Source organism: Nansenia antarctica, assembly GCF_963989245.1.
Source record: "Nansenia antarctica genome assembly, chromosome: 1".
NCBI classification, from domain to species: domain Eukaryota; kingdom Metazoa; phylum Chordata; class Actinopteri; order Argentiniformes; family Microstomatidae; genus Nansenia; species Nansenia antarctica.
Window position 1 is genome coordinate 88460957 of NC_137674.1, and position 12500 is coordinate 88473456.

General features: G+C 40.7%; 1 protein-coding gene across 1 annotated transcript in view; it reads left to right on the forward strand.

Annotated features, from left to right (window-relative positions):
• Positions 1–12500, forward strand: part of fndc3a (fibronectin type III domain containing 3A) — a 101638-nt gene that overhangs the window by 65938 nt on the left and 23200 nt on the right. Inside the window, exons 8-10 of the mRNA XM_080542932.1 lie at positions 11815–11990; positions 12141–12200; positions 12449–12500. The exon at positions 12449–12500 is cut by the window's right edge and continues 87 nt beyond it. Of these exons, the coding sequence (XP_080399058.1) occupies positions 11815–11990; positions 12141–12200; positions 12449–12500 (288 nt within the window). The remainder of the gene's footprint in view (positions 1–11814; positions 11991–12140; positions 12201–12448) is intronic.

Sequence of the window (12500 nt, forward strand, 5' to 3'; positions counted from 1 at the left end):
CCTAGTTGCCATGACAGTAGGGGTGTAACGGATCACGGAAATTCCGTGATCCGTTCGGATCGCCCTCCACGGTTCGGAACGCGTGTGTACCGCGGATCAATTGCTTTTTTTTTTTTTTTTTTTTTTTAACCTTTATTTTACCAGGAAGTCACATTGAGATTAAAACCTCTTTTACAAGAGAGACCTGGCCAAGACAGGGTCAAAATAGTAGCTTAAAAAACAGTTCAGATAACAAGACAGGACATAAGACAGTGGCAACAATACAATAGACAAACAATGGTAGGGGTATTTACAAGGTGATTAAAACATTGAGAAGTCTAACCAAAGCAGGTACAGCGAGCGGTGACCACATCCTTTAACACTGGGAGCGCAGCGGATCGCGACCTTATTCAAGCGCGATGAGGTGTGCTTCAGCACTATGATAGTTTAACATAGAGAAGAGTGTACTGACGCACAAAGATCGCTGGAGGGCGATGTCACGCAAGAAGCGTGAACACCCAACACACCCGGGGGAAACCCGATCTCTGTTCATTGATCAGAGCGCATGTCTTATCACTGGAACAAGACTGACTGATACACACCACACCTCTGCCATCATACATCGGTCCCACATGTATTTATTTACCATCATATTTTTCAATATAAAACGGTATGATATGGTAGCCTACATTGCAGTCGTCCCGCAGTTCTAGTAGATCGCCGACATCATGTTATTTGATGTACACATTTCACGGCAAGAGAATTCCGATTTGTGGCAAACACCCAACAATTGTTCGTTCACTAAACATTATAACATGAACACAGTTATAGCACCAGTTCCTAGCACCTAGTTTCCTAGCACCAGGGGAGCCCCCCCTCCCAAATTTCGTCGTTTGGTACCTGTACTATATCAATGACAAATAAAGACCATTCATTCATTCATTCAAACAATGACAGTTACAGTCTCGCTCAAACTGTAGCGAGATTAGGAGACTACTAATTGAGAAAAGGAAAAGAAAATACATGAAAGAAAGGAGAGAAAGAGTACAAAATGATAAATCATTCAGAATGTTATTGGTTTTAATATTTCACAATCTGCCAGAATAAGCACGCTCCCTCGCACGCCCAGCCCATCATTTTTGATGCCGCTAATGTGTGTAATGAAAAGTGTGACAATGTTGAAAGACATGATGTCATAATCAAAATATAAAACCTGGTTGGATAAAATAAGATTCTGTTGTGATTGTGTTGACATTGTTGTGATGTCAAAAGAGATGTTGGTTATGTAATGTGTAAAGTGGAGAGGAGATTGATCGGAACTGCAGGAGTTTTCATTACTAACGAATGATGGTTGATTATTATTATACAAAAATAATAGTAATAAATATTGCAATATTGTGTTATCATAGTTATGAGCTTCACAGTGATAAAGTCTGTTTATCGTGAACTTCACGCCGGCCGTGCCCGTAACATCAGCAGACAATCGACTGCTGTAAGCGTGTAAGCGTTGAAACCTGCTTGGCAGCTTTGAAACCCGCTTGGCTCGCTCATGAATTGGCAGCTATTGTTTGCTAATGGAAAACGATCAATAAGATTACCCTCCCCGGTGCATCAAGTCATTGTATGAAGTCAAGTGGTAGCTACATTGCAGTCGTCCCGCAGTTCTAGTAGATCGTCGACATCATGTTATTTGATGTACACATTTCACGGCAAGAGAATTCCGATTTGTGGCAAACACCCAACAATTGTTCGTTCACTAAACATTATAACATGAACACAGTTATAGCACCAGTTCCTAGCACCTAGTTTCCTAGCACCAGGGGAGCCCCCCCTCCCAAATTTCGTTGTTTGGTACCTGTACTATATCAATGACAAATAAAGACCATTCATTCATTCAAACAATGACAGTTACAGTCTCGCTCAAACTGTAGCGAGATTAGGAGACTACTAATTGAGAAAAGGAAAAGAAAATACATGAAAGAAAGGAGAGAAAGAGTACAGAATGATAAATCATTCAGAATGTTATTGGTTTTAATATTTCACAATCTGCCAGAATAAGCACGCTCCCTCGCACGCCCAGCCCATCATTTTTGATGCCGCTAATGTGTGTAATGAAAAGTGTGACAATGTTGAAAGACATGATGTCATAATCAAAATATAAAACCTGGTTGGATAAAATAAGATTATGTTGTGATTGTGTTGACATTGTTGTGATGTCAAAAGAGATGTTGGTTATGTAATGTGTAAAGTGGAGAGGAGATTGATCGGAACTGCAGGAGTTTTCATTACTAACGAATGATGGTTGATTATTATTATACAAAAATAATAGTAATAAATATTGCAATATTGTGTTATCATAGTTATGAGCTTCACAGTGATAAAGTCTGTTTATCGTGAACTTCACGCCGGCCGTGCCCGTAACATCAGCAGACAATCGACTGCTGTAAGCGTGTAAGCGTTGAAACCTGCTTGGCAGCTTTGAAACCCGCTTGGCTCGCTCATGAATTGGCAGCTATTGTTTGCTAATGGAAAACGATCAATAAGATTACCCTCCCCGGTGCATCAAGTCATTGTATGAAGTCAAGTGGTAGCTACATTGCAGTCGTCCCGCAGTTCTAGTAGATCGTCGACATCATGTTATTTGATGTACACATTTCACGGCAAGAGAATTCCGATTTGTGGCAAACACCCAACAATTGTTCGTTCACTAAACATTATAACATGAACACAGTTATAGCACCAGTTCCTAGCACCTAGTTTCCTAGCACCAGGGGAGCCCCCCCTCCCAAATTTCGTTGTTTGGTACCTGTACTATATCAATGACAAATAAAGACCATTCATTCATTCAAACAATGACAGTTACAGTCTCGCTCAAACTGTAGCGAGATTAGGAGACTACTAATTGAGAAAAGGAAAAGAAAATACATGAAAGAAAGGAGAGAAAGAGTACAGAATGATAAATCATTCAGAATGTTATTGGTTTTAATATTTCACAATCTGCCAGAATAAGCACGCTCCCTCGCACGCCCAGCCCATCATTTTTGATGCCGCTAATGTGTGTAATGAAAAGTGTGACAATGTTGAAAGACATGATGTCATAATCAAAATATAAAACCTGGTTGGATAAAATAAGATTATGTTGTGATTGTGTTGACATTGTTGTGATGTCAAAAGAGATGTTGGTTATGTAATGTGTAAAGTGGAGAGGAGATTGATCGGAACTGCAGGAGTTTTCATTACTAACGAATGATGGTTGATTATTATTATACAAAAATAATAGTAATAAATATTGCAATATTGTGTTATCATAGTTATGAGCTTCACAGTGATAAAGTCTGTTTATCGTGAACTTCACGCCGGCCGTGCCCGTAACATCAGCAGACAATCGACTGCTGTAAGCGTGTAAGCGTTGAAACCTGCTTGGCAGCTTTGAAACCCGCTTGGCTCGCTCATGAATTGGCAGCTATTGTTTGCTAATGGGAAACGATCAATAAGATTACCCTCCCCCGTGCATCAAGTGATTGTATGAAGTCAAGTGGTAGCTACATTGCAGTCGTCCCGCAGTTCTAGTAGATCGTCGACATCATGTTATTTGATGTACACATTTCACGGCAAGAGAATTCCGATTTGTGGCAAACACCCAACAATTGTTCGTTCACTAAACATTATAACATGAACACAGTTATAGCACCAGTTCCTAGCACCTAGTTTCCTAGCACCAGGGGAGCCCCCCCTCCCAAATTTCGTTGTTTGGTACCTGTACTATATCAATGACAAATAAAGACCATTCATTCATTCAAACAATGACAGTTACAGTCTCGCTCAAACTGTAGCGAGATTAGGAGACTACTAATTGAGAAAAGGAAAAGAAAATACATGAAAGAAAGGAGAGAAAGAGTACAGAATGATAAATCATTCAGAATGTTATTGGTTTTAATATTTCACAATCTGCCAGAATAAGCACGCTCCCTCGCACGCCCAGCCCATCATTTTTGATGCCGCTAATGTGTGTAATGAAAAGTGTGACAATGTTGAAAGACATGATGTCATAATCAAAATATAAAACCTGGTTGGATAAAATAAGATTATGTTGTGATTGTGTTGACATTGTTGTGATGTCAAAAGAGATGTTGGTTATGTAATGTGTAAAGTGGAGAGGAGATTGATCGGAACTGCAGGAGTTTTCATTACTAACGAATGATGGTTGATTATTATTATACAAAAATAATAGTAATAAATATTGCAATATTGTGTTATCATAGTTATGAGCTTCACAGTGATAAAGTCTGTTTATCGTGAACTTCACGCCGGCCGTGCCCGTAACATCAGCAGACAATCGACTGCTGTAAGCGTGTAAGCGTTGAAACCTGCTTGGCAGCTTTGAAACCCGCTTGGCTCGCTCATGAATTGGCAGCTATTGTTTGCTAATGGGAAACGATCAATAAGATTACCCTCCCCCGTGCATCAAGTGATTGTATGAAGTCAAGTGGTAGCTACATTGCAGTCGTCCCGCAGTTCTAGTAGATCGTCGACATCATGTTATTTGATGTACACATTTCACGGCAAGAGAATTCCGATTTGTGGCAAACACCCAACAATTGTTCGTTCACTAAACATTATAACATGAACACAGTTATAGCACCAGTTCCTAGCACCTAGTTTCCTAGCACCAGGGGAGCCCCCCCTCCCAAATTTCGTTGTTTGGTACCTGTACTATATCAATGACAAATAAAGACCATTCATTCATTCAAACAATGACAGTTACAGTCTCGCTCAAACTGTAGCGAGATTAGGAGACTACTAATTGAGAAAAGGAAAAGAAAATACATGAAAGAAAGGAGAGAAAGAGTACAGAATGATAAATCATTCAGAATGTTATTGGTTTTAATATTTCACAATCTGCCAGAATAAGCACGCTCCCTCGCACGCCCAGCCCATCATTTTTGATGCCGCTAATGTGTGTAATGAAAAGTGTGACAATGTTGAAAGACATGATGTCATAATCAAAATATAAAACCTGGTTGGATAAAATAAGATTATGTTGTGATTGTGTTGACATTGTTGTGATGTCAAAAGAGATGTTGGTTATGTAATGTGTAAAGTGGAGAGGAGATTGATCGGAACTGCAGGAGTTTTCATTACTAACGAATGATGGTTGATTATTATTATACAAAAATAATAGTAATAAATATTGCAATATTGTGTTATCATAGTTATGAGCTTCACAGTGATAAAGTCTGTTTATCGTGAACTTCACGCCGGCCGTGCCCGTAACATCAGCAGACAATCGACTGCTGTAAGCGTGTAAGCGTTGAAACCTGCTTGGCAGCTTTGAAACCCGCTTGGCTCGCTCATGAATTGGCAGCTATTGTTTGCTAATGGAAAACGATCAATAAGATTACCCTCCCCCGTGCATCAAGTGATTGTATGAAGTCAAGTGGTAGCTACATTGCAGTCGTCCCGCAGTTCTAGTAGATCGTCGACATCATGTTATTTGATGTACACATTTCCCAGTGAGCAATAGACGTCTTTTCAACCTCGCGTCTAGAATATAAACCAATATAGACCAGCTATATTACGGCTATATTTTCTACTTATCTTAAATGCATGAAAACCGTTATTAAACCCCTCTAACGCTGAGCGCTGACGCTAACGCTGAGCGCTCCGGCGACCTCCTATTCACTTTCTACTTTTTTTAAATATATATTGGTGTTCATATTAATTACCATACTTTTTACTTGGAAGAATTGAAGTGAACATTGCAAGTAAATAAAAATGTTACTTGAATTATCTGTCTCTCTGTGTTCGTTTGTAGTAGAAATATCACATCTGATATATCTATGTAAATAGATTTCACTGCAACATGAACACACTTCATTTTCACTTTTCACAAAAGCTATTTTCATTTCATTTATAATGTGCAGTAAACAAACAAAATAATGTATACTCTCTGCAATTGGCTACTATACAATGGTGCCAAAATCAACTATCCAAATATGAATCTGCGTATATCTATGTACAACCCTGTTGTAGCCTATTATTATCATGGTCGACATGAGAATTGTTGGCTACTTCATATCACAACTGAACATTCATATCAGAATCAGAATCAGAAGACTTTTATTGCCATGACATGTAAACATGTTAGGAATTTGGTTTGGAACAATGGAGCACGGTTTACAGCAGGATAGGTGCAAGACAGGACAAGACAGTGCAAACCAACATCAAAGTGCAAGAGTCATAATTAATATAAATATAAAGTGCAGAGATCAAGTGTTCATATCCAGACAGTCCAAAGCTCTCTGGGTGGGGGTGGAGGGAGGGTAGATATATATATATATATAGCCTATAGCATTATTTGAAAATTGACAGCGCTGTACAGGCATAATCATCAAAAAAGACATTATATACAATATTATAAATATCCGTTTGTTATATAATATTTGTTGATGAACTACTTTGCTGTGGTACCTATGTAATACCACACAGCTTGATAGGTACATACTGTGCAGTGTATCATTCATAACTGTACATAGGCTACACATATCATAATATCTTATCACTATTGCATGGAACTTGGGTGAAAAAAAAACCTCAGCTCCAACAAATCTGAAGGGATTGTAAAAGTCATACTGTACAGTTTATCATTTTCATAACTGTCTGTACATATACATATCTTATGTATCACTATTGCTATATATAGCCTATATATAAACACATTATGTTACAAATATCAGTCTTATCCACTGTATCTAATTCAGCACTGAAGCCTGAAGGTTGAGCACAGTGTGTGCCCCCTTGCTACCTCTGCTGATATAAAAGAGAATTGCAGCCTTGGAGAAAAATATGGCAGCCGAATCCCAAGGCAAATACACAGACACACACAGAAATACTGCAAAATCGCTTTATACTAACTCGATTTTGAAAATGTAAAGATGCTGGGTGGTAGAACGCACATATCTAGGAAAAGTCATGAAAGGAGGGTCCTGAAATTTGATCGAGTGCAAAGGTAGATTTTTTTTTGTACTCACTGGTGCTGTTTAACACCTCACGGCTGTTCTAGTGTTAATCTACGCTTGAAGATACTTATGGAAATAAGGGCCTCTAATTTAAAAGTAGTCTGTAGGTCATTCCAAGACCAAGGGCCATAATAAGACAAGCTTGCCCTTCCAACATTGTTCATGATAAGTGGCACCTTGTATTGTAGCCATCTACGAGACCTGAGACCCGAGCCACTCGGTATAGGGATGAACTTCAGGCCCAGATAATTCGGTAAGAAGCCAGAGATGATTTTAAACACAAGAGTGTACCAGTGTTGGAGCCTTCTGACAGAAAGAGATGGCCATCCAACCAGACTATACAGTGTACAGTGATGGGTCCTGAAGGCACTATTGGTGATGTATCTTAGAACCGAATGATACAGGGGGTCTAGCTTGGATAAAGTGGACAGAGAAGCAAACCTATATACTGTATCACTGTTAACAAGTAATAATATTACTTAATATCTTACTTAATATCTCTTGTAAATCACAATGTAGAGTTGCCATGAAAAGATAGACGCGACAGTTGCGGGCTTTGTTTTACTCTAAAGCGCAATGATAGGTTGATAATGCGAAAGAAAAATAATCCGTTGTTTGCTCACTACACGTGAAGCTGGGAATCCTCAACAACAAGGCTCTGGAATCTGATCAGCGTTCAAGGAACGCCTCTTGTCCAATCAAATTACTTGGTCCCTTTATGACGTCGGACCCAGTGTGCGCTCCGGCGCTCTCAAAGCGAATTTACGAACGCGGCCCAAGTGTATCATGTTACGTTGTTCGGCGGAGAAGAACTCAATGCCTCCCTCGTCATTTAAATCCCATGTATGGGAGCACTTTGGCTTCTCTGTCAACTATGACGGGAGGCACGAAAAAGGTAGCTCGACAACTTCTAATAATGTAGGCATTTTTTTCATACCATGTTCAAAATAAGGGTTCACTTTATTATTTAGTTAAAAGTGGCATAAAACATGTTTATTCATCTGCTTTAAAGAGCCCAGTGATTCACTGCTGCAACCAGGCGCCTCCTCCCTCTCTCCTATCATTTAAATTGAGTGTATTTCAGTATAATTATGTAATGTTTGAGTGTAGAATATGTTATATATATATATTATATACAGTATATATATGTATATATGTATATATATATATATATATATATATATATATATATATATATATTACCAGTTTTGACATCTTGAATGTTGTTGGTTTTTGTCACATAGTAAAAGTGGTGTTTTTACAGAATTCAAGGAAAAAGCAGTTTTTATAAAAACAAAAATGTTTTGTGTTGATCCGAAAAATGATCCGATCCGTGACTCAAAAACCGTGACACGATCCGATCCGTGAGTTAGGTGATCCGTTACACCCCTACATGACAGTATGGTTGCTATGACAGTATGGTTGTGGTCGTTGTCTTACTGTATGATGAAGAACCATCCAATGAATTTGAGGCATTTGCTGGTACTTGAGTAGACGTTTCTGTACACTTTAATTAAATTGTACTGCTGTTACAACTAAGACCATCTAGCCAGCTGTGGTGGCAGCCGTAACTGTAACACCCCTCCTGTGGATCTTTAGGCAGTTTCTTTTTTCTCCAAACCTTACTGCAATCGCTCTGGTACATGATAAGACATATTTTATCGTCCCACCACCTTTCTTACAGAACTCTGCAGGCTTCTAACAGTGTTGTTAGTAACCTGGCCGTCCTGTGTTTGTGTCTACAGTAGTTTGCGCCTTGCAGGGTATCCTGGGTAGTTTGGTTGGTGAAGTCTTCTGGAGGATAGTACAAGCGGACATTTGGCTATGTACTGTTAATAGAAAATTGTTGTGATTATTCCACAAACTGTTGTTCCTACTGATAAAAGTACTGCTTTGTTTGGTGCTCAGCTCCCTCTGCTGGTAGTGTGAGAGACCTGCAGGCTGTGGCACACAAAGAGCCGTGTGTTTGGTTCCAAAGGTCAGACTGTCCTGGGTAGATAAGGAGCCGTAGGGATATATGGGTCATTCTGTTTAATGCACGGTTGTCATGTGTTGTTGCTACAACTTTTTCCAAATGATCTTTAAGGAAACGGCTTTATTGGGAATCTTGTGATCTTGTTGCTGATACAAAGTGACATCCAATCACAGTTTGACCTTTGACTTGAGATTGAGATTGAGATAACGTTTATTGCCACTATGCGTTACGATTTGTCAATCTCACCAGGATAAGCTAATATGAAGCTATTTTGCAGTTTTTCTGTGTAGGAGGCAGGCTAATATACAAGACGCGCCAACTAGTGGTCGTTGTGTGTAAGTAGCAGCTTCCCATTGTAAAAAAGACTTTGGTCATTTGACCCCCGAGGCAGCTCTTATTCGGTTGTTAAGTCTGACGTCAAACGTGACGTTTAGCAGTTTCCGGGTCCAAACCAGAAATTCCCTGCACCAGAGTACCAGTGTACTAAAGCAGTAGAATGACAATTCAATAGTTGTTTAGACTCGGATCTATTCATCCAACAAGGGACACAGCACCTCCCCGTTTTCCCCATATTGTCAGGGTCTTTGAGCCTCGGAAAAGCGCTATATAAATATAATGAATTATTATTACTGACGCATTTCGAAGAGAGCGCCTCAGCCAACGTTGGACCCGGAAACACGTCACCACTTAACAACCGAATAGTAGTTGGAACTCTCTATGGCCCGTATGCATAGTGCTAAAGAGGCAAATATTAATTTGTGGATATCCACAGCTGTTGATCTTAAAAATATTTTGAGTTGAGTGTAGGTAATCACAATTGTAATTGACTGTTGTCCTCAGGTCCCTGGGGTGGGTGGGTGGGGGTTATTTGATTTACTTTCTTTTTTGTTTTGGGTCCCGACATTTAATGTATGTCCCTAATACCTAGATAGCTATATTGTAATTTGTGTGTTGTGGTGTGGTCGTATGGGTTGTTGGGGGCGTTGGTTGCAGGATGTGGCCTTGTTGTCTTGTTTTGTTTTTATGTGTGTTTTAAAAGAAAATAAAGAAACATTTGATCACAAAAAAAAACCGAATAGTTCTAGTGTTAAACACTGGTTTGTTTGGCTAGCTAGCAGCGGCTCTTATAGTAGGTAACATAGACACGGCTGTTCTAGTGTTAAACTCTTATAGTAGGTAACATAGACACGGCTGTTCTAGTGTTAAACTCTTATAGTAGGTAACATAAACACGGCTGTTCTAGTGTTAAACTCTTATAGTAGGTAACATAGACACGGCTCATTCTAGTGTTAAACTCTTATAGTCGGTAACATAGACACGGCTGTTCTAGTGTTAAACTCTTATAGTAGGTAACATAAACACGGCTGTTCTAGTGTTAAACTCTTATAGTAGGTAACATAGACACGGCTGTTCTAGTGTTAAACTCTTATAGTAGGTAACATAGACACGGCTGTTCTAGTGTTAAACTCTTATAGTAGGTAACGGCTGTAGGGATGGGACGATTATCGTTTTTATCGTTAATCGCGATAAAAACACCCGCGATAACTTAATCGTGGAGAATTTTAATTATTTGAATAATCGTCATAATCGTATGTTATGAATAAACTGTGTTTAACAAATGTCTGGCGCTATTTTTCAGCCTAGGCTACATTACTTTTGCAGTCAAGTTAGCGACTGTTACTGTAATATAATTGCAATTCCTCACATGAGCCGCGCGCGAATATCCTCACAGAACTTGTCTCGCGCTATTGTTCAGCCTGCATGGGTAACGTTACTGTCAAGTCAGCCTGGCAGTCAGTCACTAGGTAACGTATGCTAGCCTACTCACCATGGCTGGTGAAAAACTTTAGACGGGATACATACTGTCATTGGCCTTCCTTGTTATTACCAGGCAGTGACAGTCTATGGCTGCAAAAGGCACGGTCGCCCCTAAGCTCTAGCAAATATATTGTGGTTTACTTAATACTGTTCAGCACTTACAAGCAATGCATGACTTGTGCTATAGGCTAAATACAATGATTAAAGCGGCAAGTAGCAAGTGTGCGCATCAAAGGCATTAGGCACGTAACATCCATGCTGTATAAACACATGACAACCGTCCGTTATTTCCCGAACTTTGCCCGAACCCCCTGCGAGGACCCGGGGAACAACGGTACGCTACCCGCGGCTGATATCAGACCCGCGGGAGTGAGTGTTGAGGGAGAGAGTGTTGAGGGAGAGAGTGTTGAGGGAGAGAGTGTTGAGGGAGAGAGTGTTGAGGGAGTGAGTGTTGAGGGAGAGAGGAGACGGCAACCCTCGCTCGCCATAGACTGTATCCCTACTCGTCTCTCTTGAGCTCGGTTGTAACGTGAACCGTGGAATACGGGATATGTTAGATGCTTTACAGTAATTCCCCAAATGACCAGAAAAGGAAGTTAGATTTGTCGCTGGTCGCTTTTTACTAAGTCGCCAAGGGGCTCTGGAAGTTGGCAACACTGGGAGTGCGTTCTTTAAACTTCCTTGGGTACGTTAATGAAAGGTGCTGATTGGCTGAAAAGGAATTGCTCTTTCTTAAGGACCCGGATTATGTCCAGAGATATTATGTGCCACTAGAATCTGAATTTGAATTACTGACTTAAAATGTCCTAAAAATACAACAAAATCTAAGTTAAAGTGATTACAGTGTGTTTTATTGGTATTACACTTTTTTTTTTTTTTTATTCTCGCATAATATCGTGGATTGCGATTATTTTGCCCACGATAATCGTGACATGACATTTTCTAATCGTCCAACCCCTACACGGCTGTTCTAGTGTTAAACTCTTATAGTAGGTAACACAGGTGACCCTCCCTGCTCCTCAGGTGTCAGACATCCAGGCCAGAGGAGCTGTGCTGAGCTGGAGCGCCCCCCCCAGGCCGGAGGGTGAAGAGGGCGGTCCAGAGGCGGAGGGGGGAGACAGCAGCCCCCCCGAGCCCCTCAGCTACGAGGTGTCCCTCTCCTCCTCTGGCAGAGACGGGAGGTACAGCGCCACCTACAGGTGAGTCCTGCTCAGTCACTCACTTTTGTTTCCACTGACTAAGAGAGCGAACATGTTGCCTTTTCATTTTCTGTGAAGAACACTGAACTGTGTCTCCTTAACTGTGTCTTCTTCTGTCTAATGATGTTGTGTTTGTGTGTCGTTCACCAGTGGTGAGGAACTAAGTGCAACTTCAGAAGACCTTCGGCCAGCAACAGACTACCACGTCAGGTTAGTACACCTCCTCCTTCTCTGCCTGACACACGTCAACAAGCAGCTCACGCTGTAGGGAGGCGTGTAGAGGTTGTAACCCTGAGGTGTGTAGAGTGTGTAACCCTGTCCCCCCCCCAGGGTCCAGGCCAGGTGTCAGTGTTTACAGGGGAGTGTGTATAGTGTGTATAGTGTGTATAGTGTGTATAGTGTGTAGAGTATGTAGTAGTGTGTGTAGAGGTGTGTAACCCTGCCCCCCCCCCCCCCAGGGTCCAGGCCAGGTGTCAGTGTTTACAGGGGAGCCCCTCGGAGGCGGTGAGC